The 19,615-nt window shown below is 38.8% G+C and overlaps 1 protein-coding gene across 1 annotated transcript in view; it reads left to right on the top strand.

The window, feature by feature from the left end:
* The first annotated feature begins 5,235 nt into the window (after nt 1-5,235).
* MNS1 (meiosis specific nuclear structural 1) overlaps nt 5,236-19,615 on the top strand; it is a 44,972-nt gene continuing 30,592 nt past the window's right edge. The window contains exons 1-3 of the mRNA XM_026518547.4: nt 5,236-5,912; nt 6,705-6,926; nt 16,470-16,597. Of these exons, the coding sequence (XP_026374332.1) occupies nt 5,910-5,912; nt 6,705-6,926; nt 16,470-16,597 (353 nt within the window). The 5' untranslated portion in view covers nt 5,236-5,909. The remainder of the gene's footprint in view (nt 5,913-6,704; nt 6,927-16,469; nt 16,598-19,615) is intronic.

Raw genomic sequence — 19,615 nt, 5'->3', positions numbered from 1 at the left:
TTGAAAATACAAAAGGCATGCTTATACAATGTATAAATGACATGACTCTGGGAGTTATTAAACAAGTTACATGGGTATTTTGGAAATCAAAACCAAGAATTAAAAGTTGTGGTCAAGATTCCGAGAGCACAGGGATTATGGGAAGGGAACTGGCTAGTAGCTTCTAGAAATTAAAGGAGAGAGAGAGACAGGAAAATGTGAGAAAGGAAATCAGCGGTTTTCTACTCTACCTTCTAATCTACAAAATCAAATATTGATTTAAAAAGGCAATTAATGCTCCAAAAGGTTTATTGTTTCTTTTTAAAGATTTTATTTACTTATTTGAGAGAGAGAGAGACAGTGACAGAGAGCACAAGCGGGGGAGGGAGAGGGAGAAGCAGACTCCCCACTGGGGAGCCCGATTCCATCCCAGGACCCTGGGATCATGACCTGAGTGGAAGGCAGACGCTTAACCAACTGAGCCACCCAGGTGACCCAAGCTCCTGTTTTTCTTAATCATTTTCACCCATGAGATTAAACAGAGATGGTGGTTTGTTAGGAATGTATTTGGCTAATAATAGTAACAACAGAATCCTGAGTGAAGAGAACACAGAGGCTTAGATAAATTAGAACTTACTCTTTCATACAGCATGAGGTCAGGAGTTAGGCAGCCCGGGGCTGTTGTGCTAGGTCTGTGGTCATGAAGAACTGAGGCTCCTTCTATTTTTCTGTTCTGCCATCCAGAGCATGCATTCTCTCACCCACAAGATGACCGGGGGGGGGGGTGTTCAGTGTTCACATGCTCTTATTAAGGGCAGAGACCCACACATGCAAAGGCCTTCTGTCAGGAAGGAGTGCAAAGAAGTCCATTTTGGCTAAAGTTTGAAAAAGAAACCTGAAGAGATAGACATACTAGCCTTTATAGGCCAGATTAAGAGTTTCAGACTTTCTTGAAAAGCAATAAGAAAACACAGTACTTACCTTAAGGAAAGTTTTTCCAATTTATGAGACCCTCACAACTAGTGTGCCAGAACCCACCTAACACCGAGACTGGACCAGAATAACAGAAAAGCCTCTTCTCCCACACCTGGCTAGCTAGCATGAGCCACAAACAACAGTCATCTCCTGCAGGGGGAGAGGGGGAGAGCCAGAGGGTGGGGAGAGACAGTCTCTGACGTGCCAGGAACATAGGGAAGGCCTTAAGCTAAAGGTGAACCAGGAACATTGAGAGAAGCCTTCTGGAAAACTAGGCCCCAACATAAGCACAAGATAACACTGGAGATACGTGACGATGGTGGTGTGCTGAAAATAACCACAGCAGCACAAAGTTCAAATCCAGCTCAACTCCTGATGGCGCGGGCTCAGCCTCCGGCGCTAATGTCATCGCAGGACAATAGGTGTGCTGTTTCTAGGCCTAGATACGACTTACCTCAGTCTCTCCTGTTCTACAGGTGATGTCTGGCATTCAATCCAACACTATGAAACCCACCAAAAATCAAGAAAAAACACTGTAAAAAGTATATAACAGGGGCACCTGGGTGGCTCAGTTGGTTAAGTGTCTGACTCTTGATTTCGGTTCAGATCATGATCTCAGGGTTGTGAGATCAAGCCCCGTGTCAGGCTCCATGCTGGTGGTGAATGTATGTATACACACACACCCCCCACGTCGTCTTTATCCATTTCATCTCTGGAAGGGCACTTGAGTTGCTTCTATACCTTTGCTATTGTAAATAATGTGCAATAAGCATAGAGGTGCATATATCTTTTTAAATTAGTGTTTTAGGTGTTTTTTTTTAAGTAAATACCAGTAGAATTCCTAGATTATATGATAATTCTATCTTTAATCTTTTTGAGAAAACTCCATACCGTTTCTCCATAGTGGCTGCACGAATCTGCATTTCCACCAACAGTCTATGAAGGTTCCTTTTTCTCCACATCCTCACCAACACTTGTTATTGTGTAAAGTGATAGCTCACTCTGGTTTTGATTTGCATTTCCCTGCTGATGAGTGATGAAACAAAACAAATGAACAAAGAAAAAAAAAAAACAACCCTAAACACCAAACTCTTAAATATAGAGAGCAAACTAGTGGTTGCCAGAGGGGAGGTGGGTGGGGCATGGGTGAACTAGGTAAAGGGGAGTACACGTATCTTGATGAGCACTGAGGAATGTATACAATTGTTGAAACGCTATATTGTACAGCTGAAACTAATATAACATTGCATGTTAATTATACTTTAAAAGGATGGAGATTATCAGATTGAATAAGAAAGCAATACCCAACTATATGGTATCTATAGAAAAGCCATTTTAAGTATACAGATGCTCATAATTTAGATAGAAAGATAATTAGATAGAAAAGCAAAAGCATAGAGAAATATATGCCATGTAAACACTGGTTAAAAGAAAGCGGGGTGGCTACATTGATATCGAATAGACTTCAGGACAAAGGACATTACCACCAAAAAAGAGGGTCTTTCAAATGTTAACATCAGAATGTTATCAGGACACAATAATCCTAAAGGTGTATATACCGAACAGCAGTACTTTAAAAGACGCAGCAAAAAAAAAAGAACTGAAAAGAGAAATAAGCATATCCACAATTATGCTGATGACCTCAACACCCGTCTCAGTAATTGATAAAGCAAACAAAAATGCTTCAAGGACATGGAACACCTGAACGGCATTCTCTAACTCATTTGAATTTAGTGATCTTTATGGGATACCTCATCCCAGGTACCTGAATACATATTCTTGTCAGGGACAGATGAAACATTTACCAAGACAGACCATATGCTGCAAAATAAAACAAACCTTTACAACTTAAAAGATCTGAAGTGATACAGAGTATGTTTTTTTGACCATAATGGAATTAACTAGAAATTAGTAACAAAAGACACCTGGAAATGTGAAATAGTTGGAAAACTAACAAAATGCTTCTAAATAATTCATGGTTCAAAGAACAAGTGTTTGATATTTTAAATTGAATGAGAAAGGACAACATATCAAAATCTGGGAGGCAGCTAAAGCAAGGCTTGGAGGGAAATTTATATTAAATATTTATATTTGAAAAGAAGAATGGTCTTAAATGAAGATTTATGCTTCCACCTAATGAAACTATAAAGAGAAGAGCAAATTAAATCCAAAGCAAACAGGGAAGAAAATAATGATGGTAAGAGCAGCGAACAGTGGAACTGGAAACCAAAAAATATAGAGAGAAAAAAATTAATAAAACCAAAAGTTTGGTCTTTGAAAATATAAGTAAATTTGATAGAACTCTAAATGATGAAGAACAATACTTCAGAGTGACTTCTGGGTAGAGCTTTCTCCTATGTGCATAACAGTAATATAATTTCAATTCATTTAACAAATATTTATCACCTATGACATACCAGGCACTAATCAGTGTTCAAAACGAAACAAAAACTCCTGCTGAGAGCAAAATTTTAATTACAGGCTACTTTGTAAGAAGCTATGCATAAATCCTGTTTTTTATACAGTTCTTGTGGAAATTGCTAGACAAATAGGATTAAATGCTTTCAAAATGTTTTGCACTGTATCCATATGGTCAATTTGACTTTTGTGGTAACTGGGTTTATGTGATCTCCCAAAAAGACAGAAACCTGGACAATTACCATCCCCCCAACACACACACACACACACACACACACACACACAGTCCTCTTCTAATGTAGAAAACAATTTGATTCTAAACCCAATAGGATTATCTATTTACTGCTAATCTCCTTGCATTTCAGTTTGGGAAGTTTCTCTTGACATACCTTCAAGCTAACTGATTCTCTCCACGGTGTTGTCTCCTCTAAGCCTGCGAAGGCATTCTTCATTTGTTACAGTGTTTCTTATTTTTAGAATTTCCTTCTGATTCTTTCAGTTTCCATTTGTCTGCATACATTACCCATCTGTTCTATGTTGTCCTCATTTTCCACCAGATCCTTCAGCCTATTAAGCATGGTTATTTTATATTACTGTTTAATAATCCTCCAGTCTGTGCCATAGCTCAGTCTAGTTCTGATGCTTACTTTGCCTTTCAGACTGAATTTTTTTCTTGCCTTTAGCCTCCCCATTTTGTTGTTGTTGTTGTTGTTGAAAACTGCCTGGGGTATCTTGGGTTAACAGGGATTGAGGTAAATAGGGCTTTAATGTGAGGGGTTTTATTACATGACTAGGAGTTGGGCTATGTTTAGTATTTGCTGTAGCTGTTCATTCTAGAAGCTTTAAATTTCTCTAGTGTTTTTTTTTCCCTCCTGTTTTCTTTGGATTTCCCGAAGCGTTCCTTGTTAGTGTGTTTTCACAGTGCTTGCTGCTGTACTCAACTGTTCTTATACTGAAGTGCTGTTGGTGCAGTAGGGAAGTGTGGGAAGAAAAGTATTCTATAATTTTATCATTAAACCTCTTCTAGCGACCTTGGGCTGTACCTTCACAAGTGTTTCTCAGCTCCCTCCTCTCTACTTAGAGACAGGAAGGCGGGGGGAGACTGTGGTCAGAGAACTGTCCTTGCTCTGGGTGGGATATGGCTTTGGTAAAGTCTTTTCTTCTGGAAAGTAGGCCTTTAGTAAGGAGAAGGCTCTGGATATATTTGACAATAATTATTAACCTTATCCCCCTGCTAGAGCCACAAGAGATCTTCCTTGGTTTTACATGGTGAGAACTTGCTGGAGTTCTGGGAAACAAAACCCATGGAAGTGCTGGGGCCTCCCAACACTGCGGCCCCCAGTAGCTTCACCCACACTAGCCCGCACTTAGTCTTCAGGAGTTCATCAAAATTACCATTCAAGTATTCCTCCTTTCTGGCCTCAGAGGCTTCTGCTTTAGGTAAGTAGGTCTCTGGATTCACCTCTCCAGATTTCAGGGTTGTGGTTTGCCCTGTGACCTCAGTTCTGTGGTAACTCCAAGAAAAATCATCAGTGTTTAGTTTGTTCAGCTTCTTCTGGTAGTGAGGATGGAAGTGATAACTCCCAAGTTTTTACATTTGGAGCTAAAACTGGAAGTCCTCTTGGTTATTAATCTTTAAGCAGACATATTGCTGCATGTGATGGACTTCAAATTAGGTAACACGAACTAAGTCAAATTCTCACACTACCTTTAATTTTGTTGTTTTTAAGGGATTTCTCTGTCATCTCTAAAATCAATATATTTGACTAATTTCTCTGACCTATTCCTTTTCTCAAATGCTTCCATTTAAAATGGACTTTAGCGTCTACCTGCCAATAAAATAAACCTGATCACATCCTGCCACCATCTATCTGCGCTCTCCTTGGTACCTGGACCATGCACTCCACAGCAGAAGATCCACGTGACCTATACATTTTACTACCAAAGTTGACTAACTGTTGGGGGTTGAGGTGAAGGCGGCTGCAAGCACACACTACCCAAAAAGCCTCCCTGTTACCCAGCTAGGGGGACGCTGACCCTGTTCCTACTGCTAAAGATGAAGCCAGTCGTCAACTCACGCAGATCCGGCGTTGAGGGCACGGGATGTTCTGAGCGGAAGGTGACGTTGGCCCCATGTACTACACAGGAGTTTGGAAACTGTTTACATAGAATTACGCACAGACCTCCCCTTGACTCCCGACCCCACCCAAATCACAGAATTCGGAGGCTCGAGGGAAATCGTCAGCGCCCTAGAGGACTGCAAAGAGCTTGCGCCTGAATACAGGATCCAAACTTCCCGCCTGTCCCTTAGGTCTGGAGAAGCAGCCTCCCTGCAAGCCTCCCAAGAAGCTCAGTGCCGATTGGCTCTTGCTGCGCCCAATGAGAGGCCGCGCCCTGCGCCTGTGGGCCCCGCACCCGCTAGAGCGGCGGCAGTTGCCAGGAAACCGCGTAAACATCGGAGCAGTCAGCCCGCCACGGCTGTTGCAGCTGGAGGTGGTGCCGGCTGGATCCCGAGAGGGGGATTTTCCTCTGTCAAGATGGTGAGTCCGTCGGGGGTGTCGAAACTACTTGTTTATCTATTGATTTAATTGTAGTTTAGAGCCTGGCTGCATCTAAAAAAAAGGATTTGGAGGGCCTAATCTGAGAATTAAGTGGGAAACTCTTTCAGTTTGCTTCCAGCGGCCTCTTGTGCTATTGTTTAAGCAACGCTCGCGGTGGCTTCCAGCCTTTTTCAAAATTTCCCCAGACTCTATTAGATCTGCCCAGTGAAAATTTTGTTTGCTGTATTTCTGAAAATTTGGGAAAAGATTAAGAACGTTGAAGAAATAAGTGGGGGAAAAGTCCAGGAGAGGGCAAACGAATTAAGTAGCAGCGGATTGACCTATTAAATCTGTATTAGGAAAGCCTGACCAGCTTCTTTCTGAAAGGCACTTTCTGGCTAAGGGGTAAGGGAGGCGTAGGGTGGGGGAGAATGAGGAGAGGAGGAATTCCCTGTGTTGTGGTGAAGAGCTAGGTCTATAGAGCTCATCTGTGGGTCTTTGAATCCTAGTGCTATTTATTTAAGCCGAGGAACCTTGGGTAAAGTTGCTTTTACTTTTCATGTATCATCTATAAGATGGGGAATAATAAAAGTAATTTATTGATATATCAGTATATTTATCTACCATGTGTACTTTTTCATTATGTTACATTTCTCTGAATTTAGGAAAGAAGCCGAAGGCCCTTTGTTTATTATGTTATCTATTTTTGTACCTGAGACTGGCAGCAGTATACTTTTAAAAATTAGATTTTGGAATACCAAAGTATGCATACTTTTTTTCCCCCCATTATAGGCTTCTAAAAGGCGAACTCTGAGCTTCAGTGAAAGGCATCAGAAACTAGTAGATAGAAGTTACTGCAAACAACTGCATGTCCAATCAGTAAGAAAGATACAAAATCAAATCAGGGACCAAATGGTGCAGAATGAAAATGATGACCTCGTGGAGCGCAAGAGATTCCTCAGATTATTACAGAATGAACAATTTGAGTTGGATATGGAAGAAGCCATTCAAAAGGTACATTTTACTATTCATTCTGACATTTTTTCCCTCCATTTTCTCGTTGGAAATGATGAAAACCAGCGGCTGATACTGAAATTGAGTAGATAATAACGTCAGGTAAAGGATGTCTCCTAGTAAGTCAGCCCAGTGTAGTGGTAAAGAGCTGGATTTTAGGAGTTAGACTGTATTACTTTAAATCCTAATAGCGCTGTTTGGAAGCAAGCTCTGGAACCCTGGATAAAGTGATTTGACTTTTCTGCCTCCTCTATAAATGGTAATTATAATAGTACCCACTTTGTAAGAGTTTTAATAATTAATGAGTTAATACACGCAAAGCACTTGGAATAGTGCTTGTAACAGAGTAAGACTCAGGGTTGATTGGTTTGTATTTTTTCCCCATAAATATGAAATCCATAATTACTGACTTCCACAGTTTTGTTCATATAAGTAAAATTTGGTTGCTTTCCATAAAATTCAAAAGACAAAAATTTAAGCATACCCTTTCTCAATTTATTGAAGTTAAACATGTATATTATTCTGTGGTAGAAAATGAACATGTATGTATTAGATATGATTTACTCATGTTTTTTGATTTTGAAATACTGCCTTGAAGAATTCAGGTACAGTATGTATATAATTCCTAAACTATGGAGATAATTTTTCTGTGGAAACTTCTAAATATTTTAAAGGCTGAGGGTGGTAAAAAAAGGGAAACCAATAAGAAGTGAGTTCTCATAAATGTGAAAAAGGTTTTCTGATATTTAAGAATTTTTTGAGTTCCTGCTGTACGTTCAGCATTTTGTAGGATATTGTGAGGAATGGCAAAAGCTACTTTTAAAAGTGGTATCCATCACTCTGAGTTCCAAATTCATAAGGCTTAGACATGATTTTTCAACTCTGAGCAATAAGATCCTAGGGATTAGATTGTTTTCCTCGTCTTTTTATTCTTATTTTTTCTTTAATTTTAAAGAAAATCCCAGGTATCATATCACCTCTTTCCTGTATACTTCAGTATGCATCTTACAAAATATAGATATTTTATAATGCCGTTATCTCAACTAATAGAATTAACAGTAAATTCGAGGTATTATTTAATGCCATTCCATAATCAAGTTTTTGGGATTGTGTCAAAATCTGCTTTTACAGTTGGTTTTAATCAGGATCCAAATAAGGTTCATACAGTGTATTTTGTTGTTACCTCTTGGTCTAAAACAGTCCCTCTCTCATCTTTTTTTTTTTTTTTTTTGAAGAATGGGAGAAAGAGGCTGGGGGGAGGGGCAGAGGGAGAGGGTGAGAGAGAATCTTAAGCAGCCTCCCTGCCTAGTGTGGAGCTGATGTGGGGCTTGATCTCACAACCCTGAGATCATGACCCGAGCTGAAATCAAGAGTCAGATGCTTAACTGACTGAGCCACCCAGGCGCCCCCATCCTTAATTTTTTTAACTTCGTGTTTTTGATTTGTTAAATTATGCCGGTTGTTTTCTAGGATATCCCATATTCTGAATTTACCTGTTTGCTTTCTCATTCGTTCATTTAATTTGTTTCCCTAACTTTTATATTTCCTCAAAATGGAAGTTAATCCTAAAGGAGTGATTAGATTTAGGTATGACTTTTTGGCAGTCACTCCGTAGGTGACGCTGCCCTTGATTCTGTGCCACGTCTGCACGCACATGACGTCTGCTTGGGCCACTTGTAGTGATGCTAGTGTTGATGTACCTTCTGCTCCCTCTAGTGACCAGATACCTCTAGTGAGGTATTCTGGTTCCTCTGCTGTAAAATTCCCGACCGGCCTTTCATCGGTGGTTTCACCACTGAGTCTTTCCTTTCATTAGGGGTTGCAGAACACTGATTTCCTAATTTTGTTATTCCTTTCACATTTAATTTGCTGAAATTCCTTTGTAAAGAACCTTCCAGCATCAACTAGGGTTATTTGGTACCTTGAAATATAGTTATCACTGGAAAGGGAGATATATACTTAATTTTCAGAGTTGGTGCTCTCGTCACTTCCATTTGTGTTTGTCAATGTTGTTTTTAAAAATTTTCTTTAGTTTTTGACTTTTTCCTTTATTAAAAAATCTTTATGGACTCATGGATCTTTAATACTTGAATTAATTGCATTTATTCTTTTTGTTGCTCAGATTGTCCCATCTTTGACCAATGGATGCCTTTATTGGTTCTCTGCCCTTTTGACAAGATTCCCTTATCTTTGATAGCTTCCTTGCTTTCTGTCAGAACAAAATGTTACAGGCCAGTGATGGTTAATTTTGTGTGTTGACTTTGACTGGGCCATGGCGTGCCCGGATAGTTGGTCAGTCATTATCCTGGCTGTTTTGGGATGAGATTAGCATTTAAATGGCACACTGAGTAAAGCAGATTGCCCTCTCTAATGTGGGTGGGCCTCATCTTATCAGATGAAGACCTGAATAGAATGCGATGGCTGAGTAAAAGGAAACTGCTCCTTCCTGACTGCCTTCTAATTGGGACATCAGCTTTCTTCCTGTCTTCACACTTGAACTGAAATGTCAGCTCGTTTTGAGTCTCAAGCCTGTCAGCATTCAGACAGGAACTACACCATTGGTTCTCTTGTTTCTCAGGCCTTCGTGCTTAGACTGGAACTAAACCACTGGCTCTCCTGGGTCTCTGGCTTTCTGACTCACCCTTCTGATCTTGGGAATCCCTTGGGCTGATTCATTATCCTGTTTGTCCATTTTCTCTGGCTAATGCAAGGCTCGTCTTGTAAATTTCTTGCTTCACACCTGGAGTCAGCCATTGTACCAAAGAGCTCTATTATCATCTAGTGGAAATAATATTTAGAGGCAATTTCTGAGATAAATTTAGATTTATAATAGAGTTGCAAAAAATAGTATAGAGAATTCCTGTATACCCTTCACCTGATTTCCCTTTATGTTAACATCTTACATAATCATAGAACAATGATCAAAATGAAGAAATTAGCCTTGGTACAATATGTTAACTCTAGGATTTATTCAGATCTCATCAGTTTTTTCCATTAATGTCTGTTTTCTGTTCCAGGAATACAAACTGCCTTTAGTTGTCATGTCTCCTTAGTCTCCTCCAGTCTGTAAGTTTTTCACTTTTTCCCGTCTTTCATGACCTTGACAATTTCAAAGACTACAGCTCATTTATTATCTTGTTTTCTGTTGCTGTGTAACAAATTACCACAAATCTGGTGGCTACAAACATCCATTTATTACCCCACAGTTTCCGTAGGTCAGAAATCTAGACATGGTATGTAGCTGGATTGACCTCTTGATCTCACAAGGCTGAAATCCAGGTGTTGTCTGAATGCATTCTCATCTGAATCTTGGGGTCCTCTTCTAAGCTTATTTAAGTTGGCAGAATTCGTGTTCTCATAGTTGTAGGACTGAGACCCATATCTCCCAGAGATTGCTGGCATTCCCTGCCACGTGATCCTCTCTGCAACATGGCAGTCTGCTTCTGGTTTTCTGGTTTTCTTCTCGGTGTTGATTTCTAGTTTATACCATTGTGGTTGGAAAAGGTGCTTGATATGATATCAGTCTTGAATTTATTGAGACTTTTTTTGTGGGCTAACATGTGATATATCCTGGAAAATGTGTATTCTGCTGCTTTTGGATGAAATGTTCTGTACGTATCTGTTAGGTCCACCTGGTCTAAGGTATTGTTTAAGGCTGATGTTTCCTTATGGATTTTCTTATTTCTGTCAGATGATGTAAGTAGGGTGTTAAAGTCCCCTACCATTATTGTATTGTTGTCTATTTCCTCCTTTCAGTGTGTTTATATTTGCTTTATATATTTTGGTGCTCCTACATTGGGTACATATATATTTATAAACTTTATATCTTTTTGCTTGATTGACCCCGTAATCATCATGTAATGCCCTTCTTTGTCCTTTAATTGCAGTCTTTGTTTTAAAGCTTATTGTGTTTGATATGAGTATAGCTACACCAGTTTTCTTTTCCATGGGTATCGTTTTCCTTGTGGTTTGTTGTCTTTCTTTAGTGTTGTGTTTAGATTCCTTTCTCATTTTCTTTTATTTACTGTAAGTTTTTCGTTGTGGTTACCATGAGGTAATCTATGTATACGGCATATATGACATCCTGTGTATAGAACAATCTATTTTAGGTTGATACCAAATGAAACTTGAACTCATTCCAAAACTACATTTTTACCACCGCCCCACATTTTATGTTTTTGATGTCACATTTTACCTTATTTAATGTATCCTTTTGTAGTTTTAGTTTATTTTTTACTATTTTTGGTTTTTTTGTGCTAGCTTTGTAAGTTGATTTATCCACTACCTTCACTACGTATTTACCTTTTCCAGAGAGATTTTTACTTTCATGTGTTTTCTTGTTGTTAATTAGTGCCGTTTCTTTTCAGCTTAACAGGTCCCTTTAACATTTCTTGAAAAATCAGTTTAATGGTGATGAACTCCTTTAGCTTTTCCTTATCTGAAAAACTCTCTCCTTCAATTTTGAGTGTTCACTTGCTGGGTAGAGTATTCTTGGTTGGAAACTTTTTCCTTTCAGCACTTTGAATATGTCATGTCACTCCCTTCTGGCCTGCACAGTTTTTGCTGAAAAATCTGCTGATAGCCTTATGGGTTGGGTTTTGGGTTTTGGGTTTGTTTTTTTTGTTTGTTTGTTTTTTTAATGTGACAAATTGCTTGTATAGCTTTTAAGATTTTCTCTTTAACTTTTGACATTCCAATTATAACGTGTCTTGGTGTGGATCTCTTTGGGTTCATTTTATTTGGAAATGTCTGGGCTCTCTGGACCCGGATGTCTGCTTCCTTTCCCAGGTTAGGTAAGTTTTCAGCCATTATTTCTTCAAATAAGTTTTCTGCCCCCTTTCCTCTCTCATCTCCTTTGGGAACCATATAATGCAAATACTATTTCACTTGATGTTGTCCCAGAGATCTCTTAATTTATCTTCATTTTTTTTAGAATTCCTTTTTCTTTTTGCTGCTCGGTCTGGGTGAGTTCCAGGGCTTTGTTTCCCAGCTCTCCGATCCATCCTTCTGTTTATCCAGTCTGCTCTAGAATCCCCCAGTGTATTTTTCAGTGTGGTTATTAGATTCTTCGGCTCCGATTTCTATTTTGTACTTTCTTGTATTTTATATCTCTTTGTTAAAGTTCTCACTGTGTTCATTCTTCTCCTGAGTTCAGTGAGCACCTTTATGCCTGATACTAACGCCGCCAGCCGCCCCGCGCTCTCCGGAAGCTCCCGGTCTCAGTCTGGTTCGGGGGCGCTCCAGAGTGCCGGTTTTCAGTCTGGTTTTCAGACTTCTCACCCCGTTCCCCGGCTCACGGTCTCAGTTTGATCTCTCACGGGTGCCGGTCCCCGAGTCCGCCTGCTCCCCGTGCAGGTGGCTACCGCTTCCCCGCGGCAGAGCGCATCAGCTCCCTCCCCCTTCCGTTTCTCTTCCGATTATCTGTGCGGATTCCCGGCTCCCTGCTTCGTACCTCAATACTCAGCGCTGGAGAGTTTATTTGTAGAGATCCAGATGTATCTTCCTGCGTCTCAGGCTGATTCCATGGGTTTTCAGGATGATCTGGTACCTATCCAACTCGACTCAGGGGACCAGCTAAAAAAGGGGACCCCTACTCCTCCGCCATCTTAACTCTGCCTCCTGGTCGATTTCTTTTTAAATTTGCATATTACAAAATTATTAATTCTCCTTGATATATAGTTCTGTGGATTTTGACAAATGCATAGATTTCAGTTTCCACCATCACAAGTGTCTTGCAAACAATTCTATCACCTCCAAAGTCCCCTCATGCTGCCCCTTTGTAGTCAACCACTCAGCCCTCTCCCCAGCCCCTGGAAACCACTGATTTCTTTTCTGTCCCAATAGGTTTATCTTTTCCATAGTGTCAAATAATTGGAATTATGCAATATGTCACCTTTTGGGTCCGACTTCTTTCACTTAGCAAACCAAATATAAGATTCCATGTTGTTGCCTGAATTATTCCTTTTGTTGCCGAGTGGTATTGCTGTATTCTAGTATATGGATGTACCACGGTGGTTTATCCATCTGCATGTTGAAAAAAATCTGAGTTGTTTCCAGTTTATGGCAACTATGACTAAAACTGCTATAAGCATTTTATTATAAACTTTTATATGAACATAAATTTTCATTTCTCTTGGATAGATATCTGGGAGTAGGATGGTTGGGTCATATGGTAGGTGTTTGCTTCATTTGATAAGAAACTGCCAAACCATTTTGCAAAGTTGCTGCATTATTTTGCATTTCCCAAGGTAATGTATGAGAACGCCAGTTGCTTTGTGTCATCACTAGTACTTGCAGCTGCTTTTTGTTAATTGAAATTATTATTTAGATAATTATGGATTCATCTGCAGCTGTAAGAAATAATACGGAGACCCAATGTACCCTGTACCTAATTTTTCCTAATGGCACATCTTGTAAAACTACAGTATAATAGCAGATGCAAGATATCAGCAATGATACAACCCACCCACCTTGTTCAGATTTCCCTCTTGAGCTCATTTGTGTGTGTGTGTGTGTGTGTGTGTTTAGTTCTGTACAGTTAATCACGTGAGGTTTGTATATCCCACATCACAGTCAAGATCCAGGGGAGTTCCTGGACCACAAGGATCCCTCATTTCATCCTTTCATAAACATCACCATCTCTTTCCTGTGTACACCTACCTCATCCCTGACACTGGCAACCACTAACATGTTCTCCATTTCTATAATTTTGTCATTTCAAGAACGTTATCCATACAACTCAACACTAAAAGACAAAAAATCCTTTAATGGGTAAATGACTTCAATAGCCATTTCTCCAAAGAACACATATGAATGAGCAATAAGCACAAAAAGATGCTCCATATCATTAGTCCGTAGGGAGACGCAAATCGAAATCACAATTAGGTGCCCTTCGGAGCCGTGAAGATTGTTTTTTTTTTTTTTTTTGAGGACACTAAGTGTTGGCAAAGAGGTCAAGAACCTGGAACCCTTGTACATGGTTGGTGGAAATGTAAAATACTGTGGCGGCTGTGGAAAACAGTTGGGCAGTTCCTCAAAAAGTTAAATGTAGTTGCTATATTACCCAGCAGTTCTTCTCCTAAACATAGACCCAAGACAACTGAAACCATGTTCACGCAAGAATTTGTACCTGAATATTCAAAACAACATTATTCATGACAGCCGGAAGTTGGTCGTGAAGCACGTCGCAAGTGCCCATCAGCTGATGCTTGGACAGACGCAGTGTGTTCTGTCTGCACAGTGGAATATCACACGGCCACAAAATGGGATGAATTACTGATACACGCTGCCCCACAGATGAACCTTGAAAACATTACACTACATGAAAGAAGCCAAACACACAAAGGCCGCATATTGTATGATGTCTTTTAAATGACATGTCTAGAATATAGAGAGAGAAAGTAGAAGAGTGGTTGCCAGGGGCTAGGAGGTAGGTGGAATGGTGAGTGAGTGCTAACAGGTATGGAGCTTTTCTGGGGGGTGACGAGACGATGCTGTAATGTTAAAACTTACATCCACACAAAAGCCTGCACATGGGTGTTTATAGCAGCTTTATTCATAATTGCCAGAACTTCTAAGCTACTAAGATGTCCTTCAGCAGATGAATGGATCAGCAGCCCAGGCTATAGAATATTATTCTGTGCTAAAAGAAATGAACTATCAAGCCATGAAAAGACATGGAGAAACCTTAAATGTGCATTACTAAGTGAAGCCGGCCTGAAAAGGCTTCAGACTGGATGATTCCAACTATACACCATCCTGCAAAAGGCAAAACTGTAGAGATCGTAAAAAGATAGAGGTTGTCAGGGATTGGGGGAGGGAAGGGTGACTAGGCAGAGCGCAGGGGATTTTTAGGGCAAACTACTCTGTATAGGAGCTCTAATGGTAGCTCCGTGCCATTATACGGTTGTCAGAACCCATAGAAAATACATCAGCAAGCTAAACTTAAAGTAAACTGTGTACTTTGGGTGATTGTGTCAGTGTAGGTTACTTGATTGTAACAAATGTACCACTTGGTGGGGGATGTTGCTGGTGAGGTGGGCAGTGCACGTGTGTGGGCAGCGGGTATGTGGGAACTCTCATTCTGCTCAGTTTCGCTGTGAGTCCAAAACTGCTCCAAAAAATAGTCTGTTAAAAAAAGTCCCGAAACTAGATAGTGATGATTGTTGCATAACACTGAATGACTGAAAAACCACTGAGTTGTGAACTGTGAAAGGTGAATTTATGCTATGTGAATTAAAGCTCAGTTTTAAAGAACATGTTCCAAGAACATTATATAACTTGGATCAAACAGCCGGTACCCTTTGGGGATTGCATTGTTTCACTCAGCTTAACTCCTAGGAGTTCATCCAGGTGGTTGCTGAGAAGTACTCCTTGGTATGGACGTGCCACGGTCTGTCCGCCAATTCACCTGTTGAAGTCTATGTCTTGTTTTTTTCCAGTATTGGCTGCTTTAAATAAATCTGATGTAAACATTTGGGTACAGGTTTTTAAATAAACGTAAGTTTTCATTTCCCTGGGCTAAATGTGTAAGAGTATAGTGATGGAGTCGTATGGTAATTGCATATTAGCTTTATAACAAACTACCGAGCTGTTCTCCAGAGTGGCGCTGCCATTTTACATTCCCACCCAGCATAGAAATGCAGGTTCTCACCAACACTGGCTTTGCCACTTTTTTTTATTTTAGCCGTTCTAATAGGTTTGTAGTGATCGATCACTATAATTTCAATTTGCATTTCCTGATGGCTAATGATGTCGAACATCTTCTCATGTACTTATTCTTTCTAAATACAGAATTTAGTTAAGTCTCTAGATCTTTCTACCATTTTACAGGAGATACAAAAGAGAAGTTGAATGGTATCCTGGGGGAAACAGTCAGTCAAATTCAGAATGTTTTGGCCCATTCTATGGGTCACATATTCTAATCTCTACAACAAATCAATGGTTTGAGGAAAGAAGTATGTATATGGGAGGATTGTTACAGAATGAATGAAAGAGGCATAAGAGAAATAATAGCTAGATGCAACGTGTGGAACTTGTTTGGATTTTGATTTGAAAAAGTAAACAAAAAGTATCTTTGAGACAATTGGGAAAACCTGAAAATGGACAAGGTATTAGACCTTTCTAAGGAATTACTGTTGTTTAGACATGCTAATGGCATGGTTGTTGTTACATAAGACGAACTTCTTCTCAGGTAGAGATCAATACTGAATTATTTAAATGGTAATGACATATCTAGGATATGTTTAAAATAGTCTAGTAAAAAAGAACAAAGAAAAAAATGAAATTGGAGGGGAAGAATAGAGAAAGAAGATTGGAAAAGTTTTGATAGTTACTGAAAGTGAGTGATGGCTACCTGAGGATATACTTTAATATTGCTCTTCCTATTGATGTTTGAAATTTTCCATGGTAAAATGTTTGGAAAAGTACTTACTGAAATAGTATTTTGTATTTTAAAATAAAACAAATGTTCGTTGCTCTGAAGCCTTGATGAAAAAAAATCTGGAGGACAAATAACTGAAGTTACTTTTAAAAAAAATTTAGGCAGAAGAAAACAGAAGATTGAGGCAACTCCAGCTTGAACAAGAAGAAAAATTGGCTATGGAACTGGCAAAACTAAAACATGAAAGTCTAAAGGATGAAAAGATGAGGCAACAAGTAAGAGAAAACAGGTATCTTGGTTTTTATAAATTTCGTTTATTTTGTCTTTGCCGTTAAACTTTTATGTAATGCTTAGCGCCTGAGAGCGACATTTCTGTATATCATTGCACTTAGTTAACATTTTGTCTGGAAATACTTACTGCTTTAAATGCTATATATATTCATTTGAGAAAAGAAGTCATATTCAAAGAAGTAAAGTGTTTAAGGTGAAAATAAATAGCAATTTCTTCTCTTTTCATCCAAATGTAGTTTTTTAAATGACCTAAAAAATAGACTCATGAGGGGCACCTGAGTGGCTCAGTCATCTAAGTGTCTGACTTTGGCTCAGGTCAGGATCTCGGGGTCTTGGGATACAGCCCCACATTGGGCTCCCTGCTCAGCAGGGAGTCTACTTATCTGTCTGCCTCTTCCCCCACCCAGGTGCTCTCTCTTTCAAATAAGTAAATAAAATCTTAAAAAAACAATGGATGCATGAATCCTACTCTTAAGTGAAACCTTAGGGGATACATAATTTAATTTTATACCCTGACATAAGTTTCCTATAGTATTTCTGGAAAGTGGCTGGTCAGCTGTGGTTCAACACCTCTAGTGATTCGATAGGAACTTCTTTTTTCATTCAGCCCTAACTTTGAATAATCTTTTTTCCCCGTATTGTTTCAAAATTAATTTCCCTGTAACCTTCGTGTATTTACCTCAGTTCTGCTATCTTATGAAAAACATATTTCGTTCTTATTTAGTCTCTCCAGTCATATTTATAAATCCCCTAAACGTTTTCTTCTATAAGTTAAATATCCTTCATTTGTTCCATATATAATACGGTTTCAAGCTTCTTCACCATCCTGGTTTTCTTCTGTAGCTGTAATTTACCTAATTGTTGTTCCTTACTAAAATATTGCCCTCATAATTATGTGTAATGCTCCAGGGTACTGCTTAATACCCCTAGCTGTGGGACCGTTAACCACATTGTTCTAGAATATGTTTCTTAATGTTGCTTAAGATGGAATTACTTTTTAGGAGGAGCCATGCCACACTGCTGATTAAAACTCGGCTAACTCAATGCCCATCCTATACTTACATAGTTGAATATATTAGAAATTTACTTTGATAGTTATTACATATTATCTTAACTGAGCTGGACTTCTGTAGGATATTATATGACCTATAGGCGAGCTTCAGGGATTTTGAGCTTCATTTAATTATATTTATATGTTTGACAGAGGTACCCATTGTATTTTTATGGGTCTATAACTTTTGTCAAATTCTTTAAGGGATTACTAATGCTTAAAGATTTAAAATTGCCATTAATGTCTTCACATTCTAGTTGCAAACTGTCTTTGGACATTAATTCTGCAATCATTGTTAGCTCTCCCTCATGGGTTTATGTTATCTGAAGATGAAATAACTATTTCATCAGTATTTGTCTGATTCACTGATCTAAGAATTAAACAGAGGAACTTTCCATTTCTAGCAATTTTTTGATAAGGTGATTCAAGTAAAATGTTCCCTCGGAGAACAGAGTATCTGGAGAAAGTATAAAAGTAAGATCTGGGAGAGGAAGGAAACCAGGATGGGGAGCTTGGCATTTGTAGCTACATTTCTCCTGGAGGTTCTACTGATTCTTAGGCTTAAGAACTGAGGCAGAGCTTAGCCAGTAAGCATGCCTCAAGGTATTCAACATCATTTGACAAGTTTTATGCTGAAGATTTGTGCGCTTTCGTGTGTGTTTTACTTCACTAATACAGAATTCAATTAGATTTTATTAGAAACAGATGACGAGATCACGTGCAAGCAGGTTAGTAGAAAATATCCAGAATAAAGTACAGAGAGAGACAAAAGAAAACTTAAAAGAGGTAAGGGATACGATGGAAAGTTCTAACAGATATATAATTTTAGTTCCGGTAGTAGAAATAAAAGAGGATGATGCATTAGCAGTATTTGAAAAGATACTGGCCAAGAATTTCCAAACATGATAAAAGACATAAAGCCACAGGTTAAAACACTTCAAATGATGAGAACTATACCTATACTCATCCCAGTCAAACTTTTGAAAGCCAACAAGAAAGAAAACCATGAAAATCACAAAAGCAGCCCCACAGAAGACTTACTACCTTCAAAGGAGTAGCAATAAGTAGGACTGGATTTTGAAAGGCAACAATGAAAATGAGAAGACCATGGATTTAAAGGGCCGAAAGAAAAGAATGGCCCATCTAGAATTCTATACTTTGTGAAAATTTTCTTCAAACTTAAGGCAAAAGTCATTCACTTGAGTACTTTTTCAAATAGAGTATGCTGTTTTTCAGCAGTGTTAAAACTAAGTTTTTCACTTTGTGCATAAAGCCATGGTAGAATCTTGATGGATGCAGAAATGAACCATTATTCTGATCAGTGTTTTCATCTGCTAATTGGCAGGTCTAAATTCAAGGAAATGTTTGCTGTGTTTACTCAAAATATATCTCAAGTTATTAAAAATCATCTATAGTAAGATTAGTCTATTTAAATTTAAAAGAAATGAATTTTTAAAACCCAGGGTGAATTTTGAAAGCTCATTGAAATTTGTTTTGAAAATAACTGAGTTTGAAAGTCATGAGATGTTTTGTTATTTGATTTTTGAACACATGATTTTTTTTAACCCAAGAAAAAAAATTTTTTAAGATTTTATTTGACAGAGAGAGACAGCAAGAGAGGGAACACAAGCAGGCAGAGTGGGAGAGGGAGAAGCAGGCTTCCCGTCGAGCAGGGAGCCTGATGTGGGGCTCGATCCCAAGATGACCTGAGCTGAAGGCAGATGCTTAACGACTGAGCCACCCAGGTGCCCCATAACCCAAGAAAATATTTAAAAGACAGTTTATCACTGCTTTTAATTTGAGATGGGACAGTTACTCCCTATTTTTAGAAGTCCTTTTTTTAATTGTAGCATGAATCAATTAATAATTATATGGATGATTAATAATTTTAATTATTTAAAAGCATGATTATATAATTATAATTATACAGTTTATAATTACATAATTAGCAACTATACATTTATT

Source organism: Ursus arctos, unplaced genomic scaffold (genome assembly GCF_023065955.2).
Source record: "Ursus arctos isolate Adak ecotype North America unplaced genomic scaffold, UrsArc2.0 scaffold_36, whole genome shotgun sequence".
Classification (NCBI taxonomy): Eukaryota; Metazoa; Chordata; class Mammalia; order Carnivora; family Ursidae; genus Ursus; species Ursus arctos.
The sequence above is the reverse complement of the archived record's forward strand: the minus strand, read 5'-3'. Positions and strand labels throughout refer to the sequence as shown.